General features: G+C 44.0%; 1 protein-coding gene across 3 annotated transcripts in view; it reads right to left on the bottom strand.

Annotated features, from left to right (window-relative positions):
- Nucleotides 1-425: 425 nt before the first annotated feature.
- The window catches only part of CHN1 (chimerin 1), a 156,655-nt gene continuing 137,657 nt past the window's right edge, over nucleotides 426-19,423 (bottom strand). For all 3 annotated transcript variants that reach the window (XM_090045429.1, XM_090045431.1, XM_090045430.1), the window contains 5 exons: nucleotides 8,881-9,054; nucleotides 6,690-6,767; nucleotides 4,630-4,767; nucleotides 3,722-3,827; nucleotides 426-1,361 (listed from right to left, as the gene is read on the bottom strand). In XM_090045429.1, coding sequence (XP_089901555.1) covers nucleotides 1,190-1,361; nucleotides 3,722-3,827; nucleotides 4,630-4,767; nucleotides 6,690-6,767; nucleotides 8,881-9,054 — 668 coding nt within the window. In that variant the 3' untranslated portion in view covers nucleotides 426-1,189. The remainder of the gene's footprint in view (nucleotides 1,362-3,721; nucleotides 3,828-4,629; nucleotides 4,768-6,689; nucleotides 6,768-8,880; nucleotides 9,055-19,423) is intronic.

Here is a 19,423-nt window from a genome sequence, read left to right as displayed (position 1 = left end):
CAGCAGTGGATTTTCTGGGGGTCTACATTTATATAACTGTTGTCTGAAATACTGGTGTATACAGACAAACATAACTGTAAACCTCTTTTGGGAGAGATTATCTTTTTCTGAGGTACTGATGTCTGTGCAGTACTTTTGTTTGTTAGTTCCCCTTTTTTAAGACATACTGAAGAACTTTTAAAAATGTTTTGGTCAATAATTAAAGCATTTTTCAAATAGAATAATAATGAGAATCTAATATGTGAACCAAAACACAATTATCAGACTAGAAGCTATATAAGATTAAGACTGTCCTGCAAAAATTACAGTAGCTATGAATTGTCTCTTTTCAGTAAAACTCTGTTTGATAGACGGAGTGCTAATTATAAATGTTAAAGAAAAACACTTTAAACCATGTTCATTAAACAGGAAAACAGGATGGTGTGTAAGATTTCTAAAAGCAAAATTTAATAAATTAATATATGCATGCCAGATAAAAATACAAATTACAACCAAAATAACAATAATACTTAAGGAAACATCGTTCAGTGTTGCAGGTTTTACTGCAATCACCATAAAAGGCATGGAAAATTATTTAAAATTACATTCAAAGTACACATTTTGCTCCTGTTAAAACAAATTACTACCTGGCAAAAGAACTGAGGGGAATTAGGGAGAAATCACCCGAGAAAGTGGGAAAAGGATGATAGGAAATGTCAAGGTACAGCCAGAGGCCCCATTTCACAGAAATCTGCTTTCTTTTTAGTATTAGAAACCAATTACATAGAACATAAAAGCAAATCACAACAGGTTTACACTGAGAAACATGCTGAATTACAATCACAAACTATCCAGAACAAAGATGCTGCATCAGTTCTGTTGTTTCCTTTGCAGACATACCCTCACCAAAACAGGGAGGACAGGGAGCCAATCATGCAGTAGGTTTAGTTTTTACTTATTTTTAAAACATGATAAACACCCAGGATCACTAGTACTGGAAAGTATGTGTTAATCTTTTGTCAACATCAGCTGAATGGCACTACAGAAACGACACAGAGTTCCTTCATTTTTATCCTGCATACATCAAAAGCTATAGCAAATATGGAATTCAGCTACAAGAGACCCAATTAAATTATCTTAAAATATCCCTTCATCTATAGAATATTGTTGTTTCCTTTTTCCTTTTTACAAAAACAAACAAACAAACAATTCAAAATAAAATGTCTTCATTTTTTATAAGCATTTCCACCACAAGTCTCTGATACCGGATATCGTTCAGTGCAGCCATTGCATCTAGTTCTGGTGCCCGCATGAGGGTTGGTCCAAAAACAATGCCAAGATTCTCTGCATTCATGAGATTTTCTTTTTCACGAAGTGTAACCCTGCAAAGGACAATGTTTTTTGTTAAACACCAGGTACTTCCTGCTAAATACTGATTGCTACGATGGGGCACAGAGGCATATGCCTGAAAATCCAGGGGCAAAGAGAAGAGCAAGGAGCAAGCTCTTCACCTTTCCAAAAGCCCATGGAGAGGATCCTTCTTGTAACAGGGACCACACAGAGGTTGTATGCAGTGGCCAGGGGTTAGTGACTGCCAGCACTGTACATAACTATGGAATGACTAGATTTGGAAAGAGCGGTCCTAGGCAACAAGAGGTGGATGCAGAGAAATACTGCTTGTGCAGCTTATAAATGCACCCAACTGGAGTCCATTTATGACCCCAGCTGTCTAGGCACCAGAGCCTGTCCTCCCTACACCCACCACCAGGTGTGTGACCTGCATGGGCAGCGCGCATAACCAGGCAGCTGGGCTGGGGGTGCCACCAGAAGCAAGATGGGCGGGCATGGCTGGGGAGGTCCCCAGATCTTGGGGCGGTGACAGCATGGGGGCCACGGATGGGGCAGAGCTGCAATCTGCTGCCTACAGGCCGCTGCAGTGATGCACCATGGATCAGAATCTCTCCTTCAGGAACAGATAGTGCAAATTCCACTTTGCTGCACATATAAGGCAGCTGCACCTACAGAAGGAATCACCTTGTGATAGTATTAAATCCAGCTGGGGCCCCACTAGATTTTTATTTGTAGAGGCCATGGAACAAAGTTGGCAAGACAGTACTTTGGAAGGTCTACACCAGTTCTGGGTCATCAACTTGCTCTAGGGTCTCCGAGAAAGCAGGATTAGAGGCTGCCCGTGCTGCTGACCCCTGGCTTAGAGCAACTTTCTATTGCTGGATTCTGGAACCTAGGTTCCACCAGCGGAGGCCATGGAGTTCATGATGCCTTTTCCAGTTACTCTATTAACTTCAGATGAACAACAGAATGTAATATGCCATATATGCACACAGGACAGAATCTATAGAGTGTACTTAGACTGAACATGCTTATGGAGCACAGAAACAGAATGAGGGCCTCCCCAACCTCTGCTTACTTGAAGAACGATAATAAATAAACCACTGTCTAGAGACACTAAGCTTCTGCTTTGGTTTATGGCTGTTAATTGCTTCTCTCCGTAAAACAAATGCAGATCTACAATGAGCTAGTTCACAGATTAAATAGAGGATTTAATGTACATTACTGCTTTAACAGCGAAAAAACCTAAATCCATCAGGATTCTCATAAATGACTCAATATCCATTGCTGTGAAGTTCATGGGTTGAAGTTCTTTTTTATTACAGCACCATCTGAGTAAAACCCCTTTAGGCATATAAAATTATTGTCAAGATTTGATTTTTTTTTTCCTGGTTGGATGAATTGTACCGAAGCTTCCAAAACTCAATGTCCTCATTTTATAAGGTCCAATGCATGTTTAGCCATATTTGGCAAAGACAATGAGCTATTCCCTCATACAGCTCTTTAGACTAAGTATCTTAAAAAATTAGAAATGAAATACAATTGAAATATTGTGATTTATGTTGTTCCTTCTTCCCGCTTACTCTGAGCAGCAATCCAAGACTTTTGAAGTGACCTGCTAATTAGATCAGCAACATCAACTCTTGAACAACAGGATGTAGAAAATTATTGCTTTGCAACTGATTTGTTGCAGGCTTCCTATTCCTGTGTCAGTTCTAATACATTCAAGGAAAGGGCCACTGTAATAAATGGACACTGACATACCTGATGCAGAATGGGTAATAGCTCTGGAGATGTATTTTCCAGCTGTACCTAGCAGGCAGCATATCCTAAAGTTAAACTATGCTTTCACTACATACAGTCTTAAAACAAAGCTATTTATAAGGCAAAAGATAATTATTCATAAATGCCATTACGTGTGTGTCACTCAAGAAGCTAAAATAGATGCTTTAACCAATTTTCATGTTTTTTACTCTCTGTAGTGGCAGAAGAGCAATTGTTTCTTGCCTTGTACATATTCCCAGTACTTACATATTCAGTGCAAATTTGTTAGGCATATTACTTTCTTACTTCAAAACTGTATCTTTTTTTTGGTCTAAGTTTTTGAAGCCTCTTGAAGCAGAGAACAGAAGAAAGCACAATGTTTGTGTATGTGTTTTGGTGCATTTTAATACGTTGCTGCTTTATTATGCACATAGATTTGTTTATTCATTCAGGTATAACAATGCCCATTGTTTATAATGTTACAAAAAAACTCCATGGAATTTGCTTCATGGAAGCCCGTGCAAGCTCTAAAATGCATCCTTAAAACTTCAACTCTCTCTCAGAGGCCCCGCACTGGCTTTTAATTCCATTAAATTTAGTAAGTCTTTGGTTTAAATAAACCACTTACCTCTTTAAATGTGCCATAAGATATCTTAAGGTTTCGCAATGTGCAGGTGGCAGAAGTTTCAGTGCTTCATGAAGGATTTCCAGCTGTTCATCAGGATCTGTGGTTTCTGAAAGAAAGATATTTAAATATCATTGCAGATAGTTAATTACAGAAGAACAGAACCATCTAGTGGGTGGGGGGGGGGGCACAAAACATTTGGAACCAACTTCTCATAGTTAAATTTGTTTTCCTCCAAACATATCTATAAGCCTCACACTACGTTCTGGAAAAGTTCCCGTTGAAGTGATGGGTTGACTGTCACAATAACCTCTCATTCCATAACCTCTCCAATGCATTGCCAAGAATAAGCACAGCCAGTGAGGGTTTTGGGACGTGAATATCTGTCCATTAAGAACTGGGTTGAGTCCACCAAACATTCTTCATAAGTTACTGACAAAGATGCTCTCACCATTACTGACTGGATTAATTTTGCTCAAGTAATCAAGATGTGAAATCCTGGCCCTACTGAAGTCAGTTGGAATTTTATCTTCCCCACTGATCAGAACTTCATTCACACAGATTAAAGGTGTTCTTGCTTTATTTCTAATCACTTTTGTAAGTAACCTTGTTGCAAGTAAAGGAAAATAAAGACACACTTTAAATTATATTGTTGGCTGGTAAAACTGGGACTTATTTCTTATATGTACGGCAAAAGGAAGTATTTGAGAAAAATGGGAGGAAAAAATGTATCCAAGAAGTGCCATACTTAACTCTTATTATTCATGGTATGTGATTAGCCCTGCTAAAGCATAACATATAGAGCCCGGTGAAGAATCTAAAGGTCACTGCTAATAAATAAGGCATAAATAAAGAGGAGAGAAATTAAAGTGAACAGAAAGAAAAACAGGAGAAATATATTTTATACTTACTTGCAGATTCTATAAATTTTGGGTAGGCATCATATGTGATGAGTGGAATTGGCAAGTCCCTGAAGTACAGTTTAAGTGCACCTGTTATAATGTTGATATCTTCATACATATTCACAGAAATATCTGCTTTTTCCCCATCTGCAGGTAGAAGGCAGCTGATGTTAAAGTTTTAGAATTAAAAATAATTAAACTAGCATGCAATGAGAAAGCCTAGTCTGTTTAGCAAACAGTATTAAGATAAGCACCAGGCCAGACTCTCGAGCTTGTAAACTATAACTTACAAAACTGCTTTTTGACTGGGAAGTTCAGTTTCACAACAAAGACCTAAAACCCTTTTTTATAAGAACCAGTCCCTTTTTCATCTCAAATTAATGACAAAAGATATAGGAATTTCCCATTTGACTTGTTTTGACAACAACTCTGCTGCAGGTCAGCTATTCCTAATCACCAAGGATCCCGGTTTTCTCTCTTTAAAACCCCCAAATCCATGTTTTTCCATGATTAAAATGAAACACCATTATATGTATAAGGTATCAGTTGAACACAGTGTTTTATTGATATATTTACAATTTTAAAGCAATTTGGAAGCCTACCAGTGCCTCAATCATGGTAATAAAATAAATTTTAAATACCTATATATTTTGGCGTTTGAGTTTGGTTTTTTTATTATAGAAAATCAGAGCTCCTTCTCTCCTCCTTTGTTCACCAGGATGCAGGTCCAGCTGCAGCTTTGTCCCTCACTGCTTTGTGGCGCTGAGTAGCCCTGATATGCTGCTGCCCTACCCCTGCCGTTGCCCCTCAATCGCAAGCCACAGCCCCCCCAGCTCTGCTGGTGCCTCACTCCTGACCTGCAGCCCCCTGATCCTGCCAGTGCCCCTCACTCCTGACCTACTGCCTTTCACCCCCCGGCCCCAGCCCCCACAGTGTGTGAGGAAGGAGACAGGCATGTGGGGAAGAGGGGTGTGAGCACAGGCAACACATGGGGGGGAGGGGGTGGTGGGGCACAGGCAATGCATTGGCAGGGCGGGGGGAGGACATGTGCTCCCCTCCAGATTTCTGTGTCCACAGTGGCTCAGGGCTCTAGCCAGGCTGAACCAGCTCCAGGCAGCGGACAGGACCCAGCAGGGGAGGGAGTGCCATGCCACCAAGGTTGCCAAGGTGAGGTGAAGCAGTAATGGTGGCATGGAGTTGTGCCACCTGCTACTGCTGGGCAGGCAGGGGGTACCTCACTTTGGCAGCCATGGCTGCGTGGTGTACCCTCCCATGCTGGTTCCCCCTGCCCCATGCATCCTGCTCCCCCCAGCTCCCAGTAGCCCATTGCAGGATGGAACTCGGCCAGCCTGCAAGGGGAAACTGCCGTTTGCCCCGGGTTCTCCTTTAAAGGAGAAAATGTGTGTTCTTCTGTGGCAAATGGAAAACCCAGAACCCTGCTAATCACTGTGCCAAAAACACATTTGTCAGATCTCTCTCTGTAGTTCTGCTACTTTGGAGAGGCAGAAAGGAAGAGTACTAGCAGGAATTTCTATAGCCGAAGGGAGCAGTCCTAGCAGGAATTTCTATAGCCGAAGGGAGCAGTCCTGCCCTTGATTGTTACTATCAAGTGGTGAGAATGGAAACTCTTAACTTCAATCACTGTCTTCAGTGGAAGAGGATATGTTTAGTTCCTATGGTTGTATCACTATTTTAGATCTATTTTCCAGAGAGAGGACTTCTTCTCCAGTTGACTTCTAGAAAAAGATGGGTTTGCTAGTAAGTGAGGGCAGTAACTTTGAACGTTTAATACCTTTTCACCCTGTGACATCACTCCCAAGCTTCAGGTACCATAGAATCATAAATTCTCCTGTGGGGAAGAGGTAAGCCTTTAGTGTTGAAGGCCATTGCTTTTACATCTGCTTTTCCAAGCAGAAGGCAGCTCCCAAATGCATGCTTAGAAGAGTATCCAGCCTCTGCTGCTGTAGAACCCAGCAAGCAAATGGAACGACTGCCGAGGCACCCTTGGACTGAAAAGAATCCTTTACAATATAATAGCATCAAGTTGCAGCAAATATTCAAGAACATACCTCTATCAAATGCCATTTTAACATCTTCAATGAGGTCACTAAATCCTGAGACTCTATACAGCCCTTCAGAATTAAGACCTGTTAAATAAGAACAATTTCATGAGATTAAAATAAGTATTAATTTTACATCTCTCTTAAAATAGACTTGCTCTGTGCCAGATTCTTCATTTAAGGCAGTAGGTCAGAATCATCTAAGTTTTAAAAGGCTTATCATACTTCTCACTTGGAAACAATTTAATTCTCATCCTTTTAACCCTGACCCTTGCACCAGCTGCTCACTATCGTCCTGCTCGGCATCCAATCATTTTGTGCAATCATGTTTATAATAATCATTCTCCGGGGTGAAAAATATACCAGCCCGATTGCAAGCTAATTCTTTTTAAGAAGGTGATTGAGATTAGTACACCAGCTTTTACTGTAAATATTTTTGAAGCAAAACAAATAGGCTTGCAAACAGTATTTAACGTGAACTGGAAGAAAGGAGAACATGAAATGCACCAACTAGTTTTGTTTTTAATTTATGCTTCAGTCAATGCTCCTGGTGAAAATATTCCTGGAAAAATAGGAAGAAAAAATACACATAGCCCCTATGGCCCCGAACACGTTAAATTTAAGATGTGGTTAACAGGTTAATCACACCTTAAAAAGTGACCTGGACACACATACATGTCAAACTGAGGTGTGATGATGATACAGGCTGCAGGGGAACACAGGGATTGGGCTGCCACAGCCAGATCCAAGGTTCCCATTCCTGAGGATGAGTAAAAAACCTGTGTACCACCCAGCTGGGTGGCACATGGGGTTTGGGCAGGTCCTGGTTTACAGGGGCTGCCACAGCCTAATGTCAGGCTTCCCATGTGCCGGGAAAGCCAAAATCACATGTGCCACCCAGCTGAGCGGCACAAGGGTTTTTGCTCTTTCTAGTGCATGGAGACCCCAGGATCGGGCTGCCACAGCCTGATCTCAGAGGTCCTGTGCCCTCCAGCCAGGGTTTTGCTAATCAGCTGATTGTTGGCTGTAGCCTGTGATTGCTTTGGTTCCTGGCCCCAGCTAACTATCAGTTGGCTGCAGGCACCTCAGTTTCATCTGCTGGTGCAGGAGAGCCTGGGTTCATGATCCCAGGATCCCCTGCACCAGCAAGTAAAGCACGATTAGATCTACCAAAATCATGCATTCTGCCATACAGATGTGGAATGACAGGAGGTGCAATTGTTGGGATCATGGATCAGATCCTATCATGTCTTACAGTGAACGTTTGTCAAGGGCCTATAAGACAGGAGATTATTCAGGCCCAGATAATGAAAAGAAACAGCTATTCCTAAGTGACACTGTGGGCACACACAGAAGTGAGTTTTAGAGTGATCTAGCCCCTGAAAGTGCTCTACAGCCATGACTTAACACATGGACATGGCTGCAGAGTAGTTTAAAAATGGCTGATTACACAATAAATTAACACTAGTTAAATCAGGTATTACATTAAGAGGCTCAAAAGTAGAGCACTTTAGGAAACTTGTGTTCCCTACAGGGTTCACCTTTTGGGTGGAAGGTGGGCTGTCAGAGGGAAGGAGGGAGCTGTGGGGTACTGAATGGTCAGAGCTGAGGGAGGAGTTTGGGGGGGAGGAATGGAGCCCTCTCACCTCACAGACCCAACCTGACTCCCCAGTATCTTAGCTGGGGGTAGCTGGGGTGGGTCCATGAGGCAAAGGGGGCCCATTCCCTGCCCATGCCCCCTCGGCTCTGGCCCTCAGCTGGTAGGAGGGGGAGGAATGGAGCCCTTACCTTGGGGGCCAAACCCAGCTCCTCCCAATATCTGAGCTTGGGTAGCTGGTGTGGGCCCAAGAGGTGAGGGGGCTCACCCCATCTTCCATTTCCTGCCCTTCCCCCCTGCTCTGGCTATGCAGCAGGTGGGAGCTCCCTCGCTGATAGCCTCAGAGCTGGGGGCAGGGGTTGGGAGGGTGGTTTGGCAGATTTTTGGGAGGCTGCTGGAGCATCCCCACCTGCTGGCTTGGGTTGGTTCTGGCTGCCTCCAGCCCCCTGCTGACCGACCGGACGAACGTTTGTCGGGTCAAGGGAAGCACCTTGTGTAAAATGGTTTTAAAAGAAATCATAAATTCAGCAAAAATCTAGATGACCCAGATCAATCTAAACAGATTACTAGCAAAGCAATGAAAGTCCATTAACTGTGCCTTACCCCTAGATTCAATTTCCCTAATGCACATGTCTACTACCATTGGTCTCTTAGTGAAGTGTGCTTTTACTAGTGTTGTAAGGTCGCAGCTGTATACTTTTTTTACATGCTTCAGGTCTGGCTTGCAGTCATTTGGGACCATCTTGGAGCATTGCTTGTGAACGTTTAAGCCACAATCTGGGAGAAAAATGAAAAGACAATTAACCCAGTGCTGGATGAAAAAAGTATTATGAAGTCAGTGTTGAAAAGCAGATATTATTCTTACAGGGTCTGATCCTGCAGCCACTACTGCTGCAAGGATCACTCATGTGAGTAAATTACATAGAACTGGTGAAGATTTTAAAGAACATTTGTTAATCAAACACCACTTTCCCATTCTAAGAGTCAAAAACAGATCTTTACTCCCATAGAGTTTAAGAAATAATAACTTTTTTTATAGATTTTTAAATCTACATATAGAATTGACTAAAGAAAATGAAATAATTCAAAATCTATATTAAAGATATAATTATTTACTAAATCTGACAGCTTTTCATAGTAATTTATATAGAACCTTATTGGTATAAACCCTATTATATTTAATAGGACTTATGCCTTGGGAAGAAACCTACCATTAAGTAATCATTTTCTCTTACATTTTTGCAGTACTAGTCTACGATCTAAGCTTCTTTATTTCCTCTCCTTCACAATTACTGTATTTACTCATATACCACATACACTTTTTCCCCAAAAAATAGCCTTGCAAAATTGGGGTGCATATCTTAAGCAGGGAAGTCTATTTTTCTACCCAAAATAGAAGAGAAGATAACTTCTGCTTCTTTTTTTTTTCTCTTCCCTCCAGAAACGACCTCTTGGAGGGAGAGGCAGAATCCAGAAGGGGCAGATCTAAGGGCAATACAGCCATATCTGTTTGGATTCCTGCTCTACTTAAAGTTTAAAACCAACTGTCCTGCAGCAGCAATGGCATTTCTATTCAGGCAGGGCTAAGGGAATCAACTGACTTATTAACTCATTACAATCTACCTGATTCCTGCTAATTGCTCTTTATTCTACACTCTCTTTCCTTTTTAATAGTTTTGAGGTTCCCTTAATCAAGCCTTCCTTTCTCCAGCCTATTCTGCGATCAGCTACTTCTGGTCTCTAGCCTCCCACTTCATAGCCCTGCAGATTGTTTTTAGCTGTTTTCAAGATGCTAGATTTGTTGATAGAATCCAATCTTCAGCAGCAGCTAGTTCTAGCTTTTGGCTGAGCAACCAAGAGCTGCTGACAATTCAGCAGTAAAAGGGTTTACATTGCAGCTTTTACCTAAGGAGGAAAAGGAATGCAAGTGAACTGAAGATTAGGTCTTGTCCTTACTCTATGTAGTCACAAGTCTGGAAAAATCTTTTTTTCTATTTTCTGCCTTCCCCAAATGAGGCATGAGACTTATTTGAGGGTGTGTAGTATATGAGAAAATACAGGTATTTTAGCACCTGTCAGGCCATGACATTTACCATACTACTGAGCAAAATAAGGAAAGACCTGGCAGACACTGTGTCCTCAGAAAACTACTATCCTTCTTCACTATGTGTGCCCTGCACTGATACTATATCTATCATATCTTGCATGTTACTGGAGACTGGCCTTCCTTGCCAAGAAAAGCAACTCAAGTTTAACACTGTTAGTTTTCTTATCTATTCTGCGGTTTGGAAATGGATTTGGTTTATAGGGGACGAGGCTTGCAAACTTTTGTTCTTATTGAGCAAGTACATTGGGGAAAGTATCAATACACAATAGTTTTATTTCAAATGCTGTTTCACATACTATCATTGAATGAGAATGCTAGCAATCACAAAATAATTTTATGTTAAAATGAATTAAGAAATATTTTCTTTAAAAATAAAACCAGAGTTACTGTAATTATATTATAAATTAAATGTTAATCATTTTAGAGTGCAATGTAACTAAAATTGTCAAAATTGTGTCAAGCATAAACATCAGCACTAAGAGTCCTCTTGCAGAAAAAGTAGGAAACCAACAATGGCCACACAAGAAATAGCTGTGAAGATGTGTAGAACAATTCAATTTGATGAACACATTGTCTTGCACAGAGCTCAGTTGAATTCTTTCTGACTTCACTGGCCATTCTATCAGGGTCTCTGGTGCCTGGCAGTAAAGACTCTGGCCTATACTGTCCCCCTGATACTTTATGACATTCCTGAGCATGCCCCCCGTTTCATTTCAAGTCCCACATACCAAACCTAGATATGCAGTCGTGAAGCTACTTCAGGGGTTCCTCCTGCAGACACTCTCGAGACCAGTGTCTTCACTGCGCTTAAGTGCAGCCACTGGAAATGCTCCTAGAGTGATGTCACCAGGGTATTTCCAGATTTGGTACAAGCAAGTGAGATGTGAGATGTGATGGGAGGGGCATGCTTGAAAGTGTCCATTCTTGGGAATGTCCAGGAATGTGATATAGATACACCCCAAGAGGTTTTCAAGATGCTGAGTATTTTCAATTGTTATTGATTACCAGTGAGGAGTGTGACACTTTGCAAGATCAGGCTCTAGATGACATGAGGAATTGCTATATCAGAAATGCAGTTTTTCTCAGGCCCAAATCCCGTGAACACTTATGCATACGCTCAGTAATGCTACCAAGACTAGCCCTACTAGTAGGCCTTCTCATGGTATTAGAGTTAAGCCCGTTTGTAAGCATTTGCAGGATAAGTGCCTTGGTAAAAGACTTAAGAGTATTGCTTTTTATCTGTAATTCTGAGCGTCTATATCGGGGTGGGAGGGCCGCTTCCCCGGTTTTGGCAGGCTGTCAAGGGCTGCATGGGTAGCTCTGCCCCTTGATAGGTGTCCTGCCCCCGGTCACCATCTTGGGACCAATGTCCCAGGGCCAGCACTGGCGGGCCCAAAGCAGGGCACAGGCTGCAGGGGCCTGTGAAGCTGGGCTGGGGTGCACCAGCAAGGAGATGGGGGAGCTGGCTTAGCTCCATAGAGCCCCTGTTGGCCGGGACCCTGTACCCCTGCCACCCTACTCTGGGCCCCACCAGCGCTGGCCTCGTGCTCGTGCTGGCTCCCTGCCCACTCACCCCCAGTGCCCTGTAGTACAGGTGGGGGGGCAGTGCATAGCCACAGCCCCCTGCTCACTGGGAGGGAACGAGCTGGTGCTGAGCATGGGGAAAAGTGGCCCCTCTCTTGTCCCATGGATGGTGCTCCCTGCTGCAGGCACTCGCAGCTCATGCGGGGCTGTCAGGAACAGGCACTGGCAGCCCCACACAGGCTACAAGCGGCTGCAGCATGGGGTGCCAGCCACGGGGCAAGCTAGGGGCCACTTTTCCCTGCACTCAGCACCATCTTGTAACGTTGCTCTGCTGCCAGCCTGGGCTCCATGCTGGCTCTGGGCTCGCCCATCAGAGGTGTGCGTGGAGGCAGCAGCAGCAGCAGCCCCCCCACTTGCCACACTAGGCAGTGTTGGGTCCTGCTGTCCACCTGAAGGTTGCGTGATGGGCAGCACAGGGGCAGCAGTGGCAAACACTGCCTGGCACAGCAAGCGGGGGGGGGCAGCCCAACGGGTGAGCCCAGAGCCAGTGCGGGGCCCAGGTGGGCAGCAGGGCCAGGTTACAAGGTGCTGCTGAGCACGGGGGGTGGGAAGTGGCCCCTCGCCCACCCTGTGGCTGGCGCTCTGCGCTGCAGCCACTTGCAGCCTGCGTGGGGCTGCCTGCACCTGTTCTGGACAGCACTGTGCAGGCTGCGAGCAGTTGCAGCTAGGAATCCTAGTCATGGGCCAGGGAAGGGCTGCTTTCCTCCATGCCAGGAAGGAGCAGGGAAGAAGCGCGAAGAAAAATTGAGCATGGAGGGGGGGGGAAGCGGGCCCCCCGCCCCATGCCTGCCCACTCCATAGGCCACATTTTGCCCACCCCTGGTCTATATGGTAGTTGTCTTGCATTTGGATAATTGTTGATTTTGTTAATATTTTAATCTACTCCATAGATGCTGTGCCTATACTACACAAAATAATAGCAAAAGCAAGTGCTAGTGACTAAGGTTAATTACAGCTCAGTCATTTATGGGCTACTGAAAACCCCCCACTTCGTATACTTAATAGGGCTGTAAAGCTAAAAGCTTTTGTTGCTTAGAATTTTCTAAGCTCAATCTCCTGGTAACAATTAAAATTCAACATGCTACCTTCAATCAGTCAAAAATTATGCAAAACCCATTCCAAACAAAACGGCTGATTAAAATTCTATTTAGTTCTATCAGTGTTGGGATAGCTGAGGTGAGGAAAATTGTCTTGTGATTAAGGTACAGCACTAGGAGCAAGGAATTCCTGAGTTCTGTTCAAAACTGTATGAAATACTCAGTAGAGGTGTAAAGCTTCAGTGCTAAATTCTCTGAAGACCCTTAATCTGAATCTATTTGTGCCTCAGTTTCTCTTCTGTAAAATAAGGATGATAAAAATATCTACCATTGAACAGGAGTGTTGTAATAATAAATTTACTAATATATGAGAGGGTATAGGTTGTAGGTGTGTTGGTCTAAGGACATAGGCAGACAAGACATAGGCTCTTTGGGTAAACCTGATATCTTTTGTTAGACCAACTCAAATAGTTGGAAAAAAATCTTTTTTGCAAGCTTTTGGGTACCAATACGCTTCATCAGGTTGACAAAGCATCTGCAATTGGTCTGTGCTCTTCCTGGATGGAATAGTAAATAAACCAGAAGTCAGTATGCATAAGAGAAAGCCAGTCAGTGAAAATCTAAATTGAGGCAGTCGATGGGTGAGACACAGGTGTATGTATGAGGGGAGGGGGATGAATATAGATGGTAAATGGCAGAAAGGTTACCTGAGGAGTCAGATGTCAGGCAAGTTATAATGTGTCATAAATCCAATGTCTATATTTCATAGAATCATAGAAGCAGGGTTGGAAGGGACCTTGTAGAACTTCAAGTCCAACCCCCTGCCTGGGCAGGAGAAAAAACTGGGCTCAAATGATCCCAGCTAGGTAGGCATCAAGCCTCCTCTTAAAGACCCCCCAGGGTAGGAGCCAGCACCACTTCCCTTGGAAGTTGGTTCCAGATCCTAGCCACCCTAACTGTGAAGTAGTTCTTACGGATGTCTAATCTAAACCTACTCTCCAACAACTTGTGTCTGTTATTCTTTGTTATGCCAGGGGGTGCTAGGGGAAACAAGGTCTCACCCAAACCCTTCTGGTCCCCCCCTAGTGAGTTTACAGACAGTCATCAGGTCCCCCCTCAGCCTTCTCTTGTGAAGGCTGAACAGGTTGAGGACCAGCAGTCTCTCATTGTAGGGTCTGCCCTGTTGTCCCCAGATCATGCGGGTGGCCCTCCTCTGGACCCTCTCAATGTCGTCCACATCCCTCCTGAAGTGGGGCGCACAAAACTGGACACAGTACTCCAGCTGTGGCCTGACCAGTGCTGCATAGAGGGGGAGGATCACCTCCTTGGCCCTGCTAGAGATGCACCTGTGGATGCACGACAAGGTCCGGTTAGCCCTGCCAACCGTGACCTCACATTGTCGGCCCATGTTCATCTTGGAGTCAATAATGACTCCAAAATCCCTTTCTGCCTCCGTGCTGTCAAGAAGGGAGTTTCCCATCTTATAAGTGTGCTGCTGGTTACTACTGCCCAAGTGCAGCACCCTGACCTTGTCACTATTGAAGCGCATCCTGTTTTTGCTAGCCTACCCCTGTAACCTATCCAAGTCTTGCTGCAGTCTTTCCCTCCCTACTAGCGTGCTCACCTCACCCCAGATTTTGGTATCATCAGCAAATTTAAACAGGTTGCTTTTCACCCCGTCATCCAAATCGCTGATAAAGAGATTGAACAGCGTGGGCCCAAGGACCGGGCCCTGGGGGACTCCGCTGCCCACTTTTCCCCAGGTCAAATATGACCCGTCCACCACCACCCTCTGAGTGCGACCCTTCAGCCAATCTGCAATCCATTTGACTGTGTAGGCATCAGTGCCACAGTTGCCCAATTTTTTAATGAGGATGGGGTGGGAGGTGGTGTCAAAGGCCTTGCTGAAGTCCAGAAAGACTACATCCATGGCGACACCTGCATCCAATGCTTTTGTGTCCTGATCATAAAAGGCAATCAAGTTGGTCTGACATGACCTGCCCCTAATGAAACCGTGCTGGTTGCCCTTGAGCATCACATCTGAGGCTGGCCCAGATGATCCATGATGATCTTCTCAAAGAGTTTCCCTAGGATTGAGGTAAGACTGACGGGCTTATAGTTGCCCGGGTCCTCCCTCCTCCCTTTTTTAAAGACGGGGACCACGTTGGCTATCTTCTAATGATCTGACACCTGGCCCAAGCACCACGAGCGCTCATAAAGTCGTGCCAAGGGCCCTGCAATAACCCCTGCTAGCTCCCTCAACACCCTGTGGTGGAGAGCATCTGGACCCACTGATCTGAAAACATCCAGCCCCTCCAGAAGCTCTCTAACCCGGTCCTCCCCAACCTGAGGTCTGGAGGCATTCCCCTCGAGTCCATCTTGCATCGCGATGGGGAAGTCCTGGTCCCTGCTGAAGAAAATGGAGGTGAAGAATTGGTTAAAGAGGTCTGCTTTCTCCTCTGGTGATGATTTTTTAGTCCATGATTTTTTGTATCCAGTAAGTTGATGCAGTGAACTTTGTAGGTTTGTCTGTGAAAGGTGTTTTGTAAATTCCCTTTGAGGATTAGAACTGAGAATGGTTTTCTTGTAAGAAATGTGCCCCCACATGTATTTGGGTAGTCTCGTCTTTGATAGATTTTCGGTGTGTTTTCATTCTGGTACACAGTTGTTGTTTGGTTTTGGGGCGCACCATATGGGTTGCAGTGTTTTGGGGTGCATTGACCCTGGTGCCAGAGAACACGCAGCGTTTTGGGGTGCACTGACCCTGGCACCAGAGAGGGTGCAGCATTTGGGGTGCACCAACCCCGGTGCCAGAGAGGGTGCAACATTTTTGGGTGCACCAACCCCAGAGTCAGAGCAGGCACAGAATTTGGGGTTGAGCTGACCCCAACGCCAGAGAGGGCGCAGTATTCAGGGGTGAGTAGACCCCAGCACCACAGAGGGGCAGGAGCCCGAGTGAGGGTTTTTTTTTTTTGAGAGTTAGAGCCTGGGAATCAAACCCTGATTAGTGGGGGGGTTTTTTCTGACTGACAGCCCTTTCTAGAGAGAGAAAAAAGGGGTAGGCCCACAGCAGCCTAGACCCCAACATAAAGAGGAATTTACAAATACCATCTGCGAGGCTTGGGCTGCGGTGTAGGGGAGGACTGGAGCCGCAGATAGCGCCCCCTAGCATCAGGGCAATAAACGGGCAGCCTCCCAGCTTAATTACATCATTTAACTAATTACCAACAAGGCATGACAGGCAAGAAGGTGGGCGGTTGGCCCATAACAAGTGGGTGGGGTCACCAGTAGACAGACCCCAAAGAGGCCCTCCCTGTTACAAGCAGCTTATATATTGTTGAACAAAATGTCTTGCTTTTTCATGCCAGAATGCAACACAGCTTATGGCATCAGAGAACCTCACTGTTTTTGAATCAGCTAAGAAGGGCCAAACAAGTCTAATTCTGTGCTATACGGAGCTCAAAATCTCATGGGATCAGGCTGTCAAATGTATTTTCCTAATTTACCCAAGTAATCTCACTCATTTCATTTGAACTTGTATGAGTTAAGTAAGGAAGATTTAGACCTAAAAGAGTTTACTTTGTTTTATCCATAGGGCGACTTTCACCTTTTAGTTCCAACAAAATAAATCTGGAGTAACATCACTTCAGTACATTTACCCTTTATTTACTCCTAGATTCATCAGTGTGTTTCTATTACCTTACATAGGAATTAGAAAGGGAAACATGTTAAAATCATGCAAAAACTAAAATACCATATCTCCCAGTAAAGCCCAGAATGAAAGAAAGATTTAAAAGATATTGGGTGAAACCATGGGCCCACACACGGCAAAGCAAAATGTCTATTGACTTCAGTAATCCCAGAATTTCGTCTTACAAGATCATTTCAGTGTCTGGATTCATAAACTGATTTATATATACTGTCATCCAGTGGCAGCCATTTTTATCAAAATACATTTAGAAATTCATGAGCAGGTAGAAAGCTTACAAATTTAGCAATTAAACAGCTATTTTTGATGTTGATTTAAAAAAATCTCAGGGACTGTATTTGGTTTTTAATACCATATTATCTGATGCTAACATCCAAGGCTGGCTGTGACAGATGAGAAGCATTACATTTACAAAGAGCCTGAAACTTTTCCAGGAGGCCTAGAAAAAGATTTCCTAATATTTTAGAAACAACTAATGCTGACCAGAGTCCAGTGACCTGAATGAAGAAATAGTGTGCTCATATTAATTTACGAGCAGAGCCAAATGATATTCATATATTAACACTGGCCCACGAGCACAAGTTTATGAGAATAAAATAGCTGTCACTATTTGTTATGCTGCTGATTTGAGTCAGTTTTAGATTTCCTTTGGCGTATGATTTACTGGTAAATTTGGTTGCTGAGCATGCTCTATTGAAACTATATCAGGTACAATAAATAGCACCATAATTTTATTTATATAGTACATTGAAGAAAATGTATGTATTTTGTCTCTTTGAAGGGAAGCTGTGGGAACTGAAAGTGTATTTACATTTTCTTCAAAAAGCTGTAAACAAATACTCAAAGAGTTTATGCTGTTTGCCACAGGAGTTGGTGGAGACTATAACAGATTCAAAAATGATAAAATCATCAAAAAGGATGATAGATACATTAATGGCTATTGAACAGAATGGTTGAGATGTTTCCTCTGGCATCTCTAACCCCAAAAATGTGTATGCTAGGAAGCGTATTGAACACAGAGTGATCTCTAGATCACTCTGGAGATACCTTGTTCAGTGCTCTTACTGTATAGCATCCACATTTGCTACTGTCAGAGACAGGACACTCAGCTAGGTGGACCATTGGTCTGATCCAGTATGGCACTTCTCTGATGTAACTTGGGGCTGTCCAGCTGGCACCCCCTGGGCCTCATGCAGGCTCCAAAGGGTTAGCACGTGGCCTATAGGCTCCTAGACCACCACTGCCTTCCTTTCAAACCTCTGCTGTGATTTCCTGCTGGAGTAGCTGGGTTCTTAGGACTCCTCTGTCCTCCCCCTGCTTCTAAGGGTGGGGAGGTGCAGCAGGAGGGGGCTGGGGTGCCTGAGCTGCACATATGGTAGGGCCGGGTTGCCTGTGCTGCATGCATGGCAGGGAGTGGGGCTGAGCTGCTGTGTGAGCAAGGCATAAGCCAGGCTGCCTGCACTGCAGGTGGGTCAGAGGCCAGCAGAGGAGAGGTAAAGAGAGGAGAGGGGTGCTGCATGCGTGACATGGGGCAGCTGGGCAGAACAGATTGCCTGCATGGCCAAAAAGAGAGGAAGCTGGGCTGCCAATGCTGTGTGCACAGTGGGGAAGAGAAAAAGTGGGAGCACTAGACTACCCTTATGGTTGGGTAGAGCCCAGGGTGAGGGCTGCCCACACCATGAGCAGCCCCAAGTCTGCAGCCCATGCCTTGTATGGCCTCTGGGACTCTGGTCCATGTGCCCCCCACCTGCCTGCAAGTTGGACAACCCTGCTGTAACGGATAACTGTTATTCTGTTTTAAGAGCTACTCAGTACAGTGAGTGCAGTACCTAAAGTTTGCTGCAATAACTTGCAACTGCTGGCACTGTACAACACACTGCTCTAAGTGTTGCTGCGTTTGATATCTCTATTGTTCAGCTTGGCCTAATTTTACATTGTGCATTAGTATTAGCATGTGTAATTTCTCACAAAATGCTGTGGCTTCACTGCTCCTAACAATTTTAGATACCCAATAGATTTTCAGCAGGTGTTTTCCAAAGTGGTTCAGATAACCATGGATGTACTGTATTCATGGGCTTAGCATGAATCATCATGCTACCTTGGGCAAGTGACCTAGGATTCGCACCTCAGTTTCCCAAAGAACCAACTAGGATAATATCATTCTTAGATCTTCTGGTTATGAATATTATGTAGGTACTAATGATCATTATTATTACTTTCATACTGCTCTAGCAAATCATTCAGTTTTCCTCTTTTAATAGTCTAATATTTGTTTTGTTAGCATGAGAATTAAAGTTTATAATCTCCATAGCACACAAAATCAATTGCCATTCTTTAGTTTTTTGACCACTTATGAGTATCTTTTTCTTACAAATGCTACATTATTCTTTATAACCATTGTGAATAAGTTGCTTTGATCTGACAGTCGTTGCAGTACAACTGCTGGCTTGGGCTGTTCTTAAGTCACAACAGGAGAACAGCAGGGTTTAAGAATGAAAGCCAAATCAATTTGCCCTACTCTGTGTCACTGTTTCCAAACTGATAGAAAGGTGTATCTTGATGTATGAAAGTATTCATAGATGTAAGGGTTGGAAGGGACCTGAGCAGATCATGAAGTCCAACCCTCTGCCCTGGGCAGGAATGAATACTAGGCTCATATGATCCCTGGTAAGCTTAAGCTCAAATGACCCCAACTAGGTAATTATCAAG

This window comes from Crocodylus siamensis, chromosome 4 (genome assembly GCF_052110815.1).
Source record: "Crocodylus siamensis isolate JL-2025a chromosome 4, ASM5211081v1, whole genome shotgun sequence".
Lineage (NCBI taxonomy): Eukaryota > Metazoa > Chordata > Crocodylia > Crocodylidae > Crocodylus > Crocodylus siamensis.
Note: the sequence above shows the minus strand (reverse complement) of the source record. Positions and strands in the feature narration are given on the sequence as shown.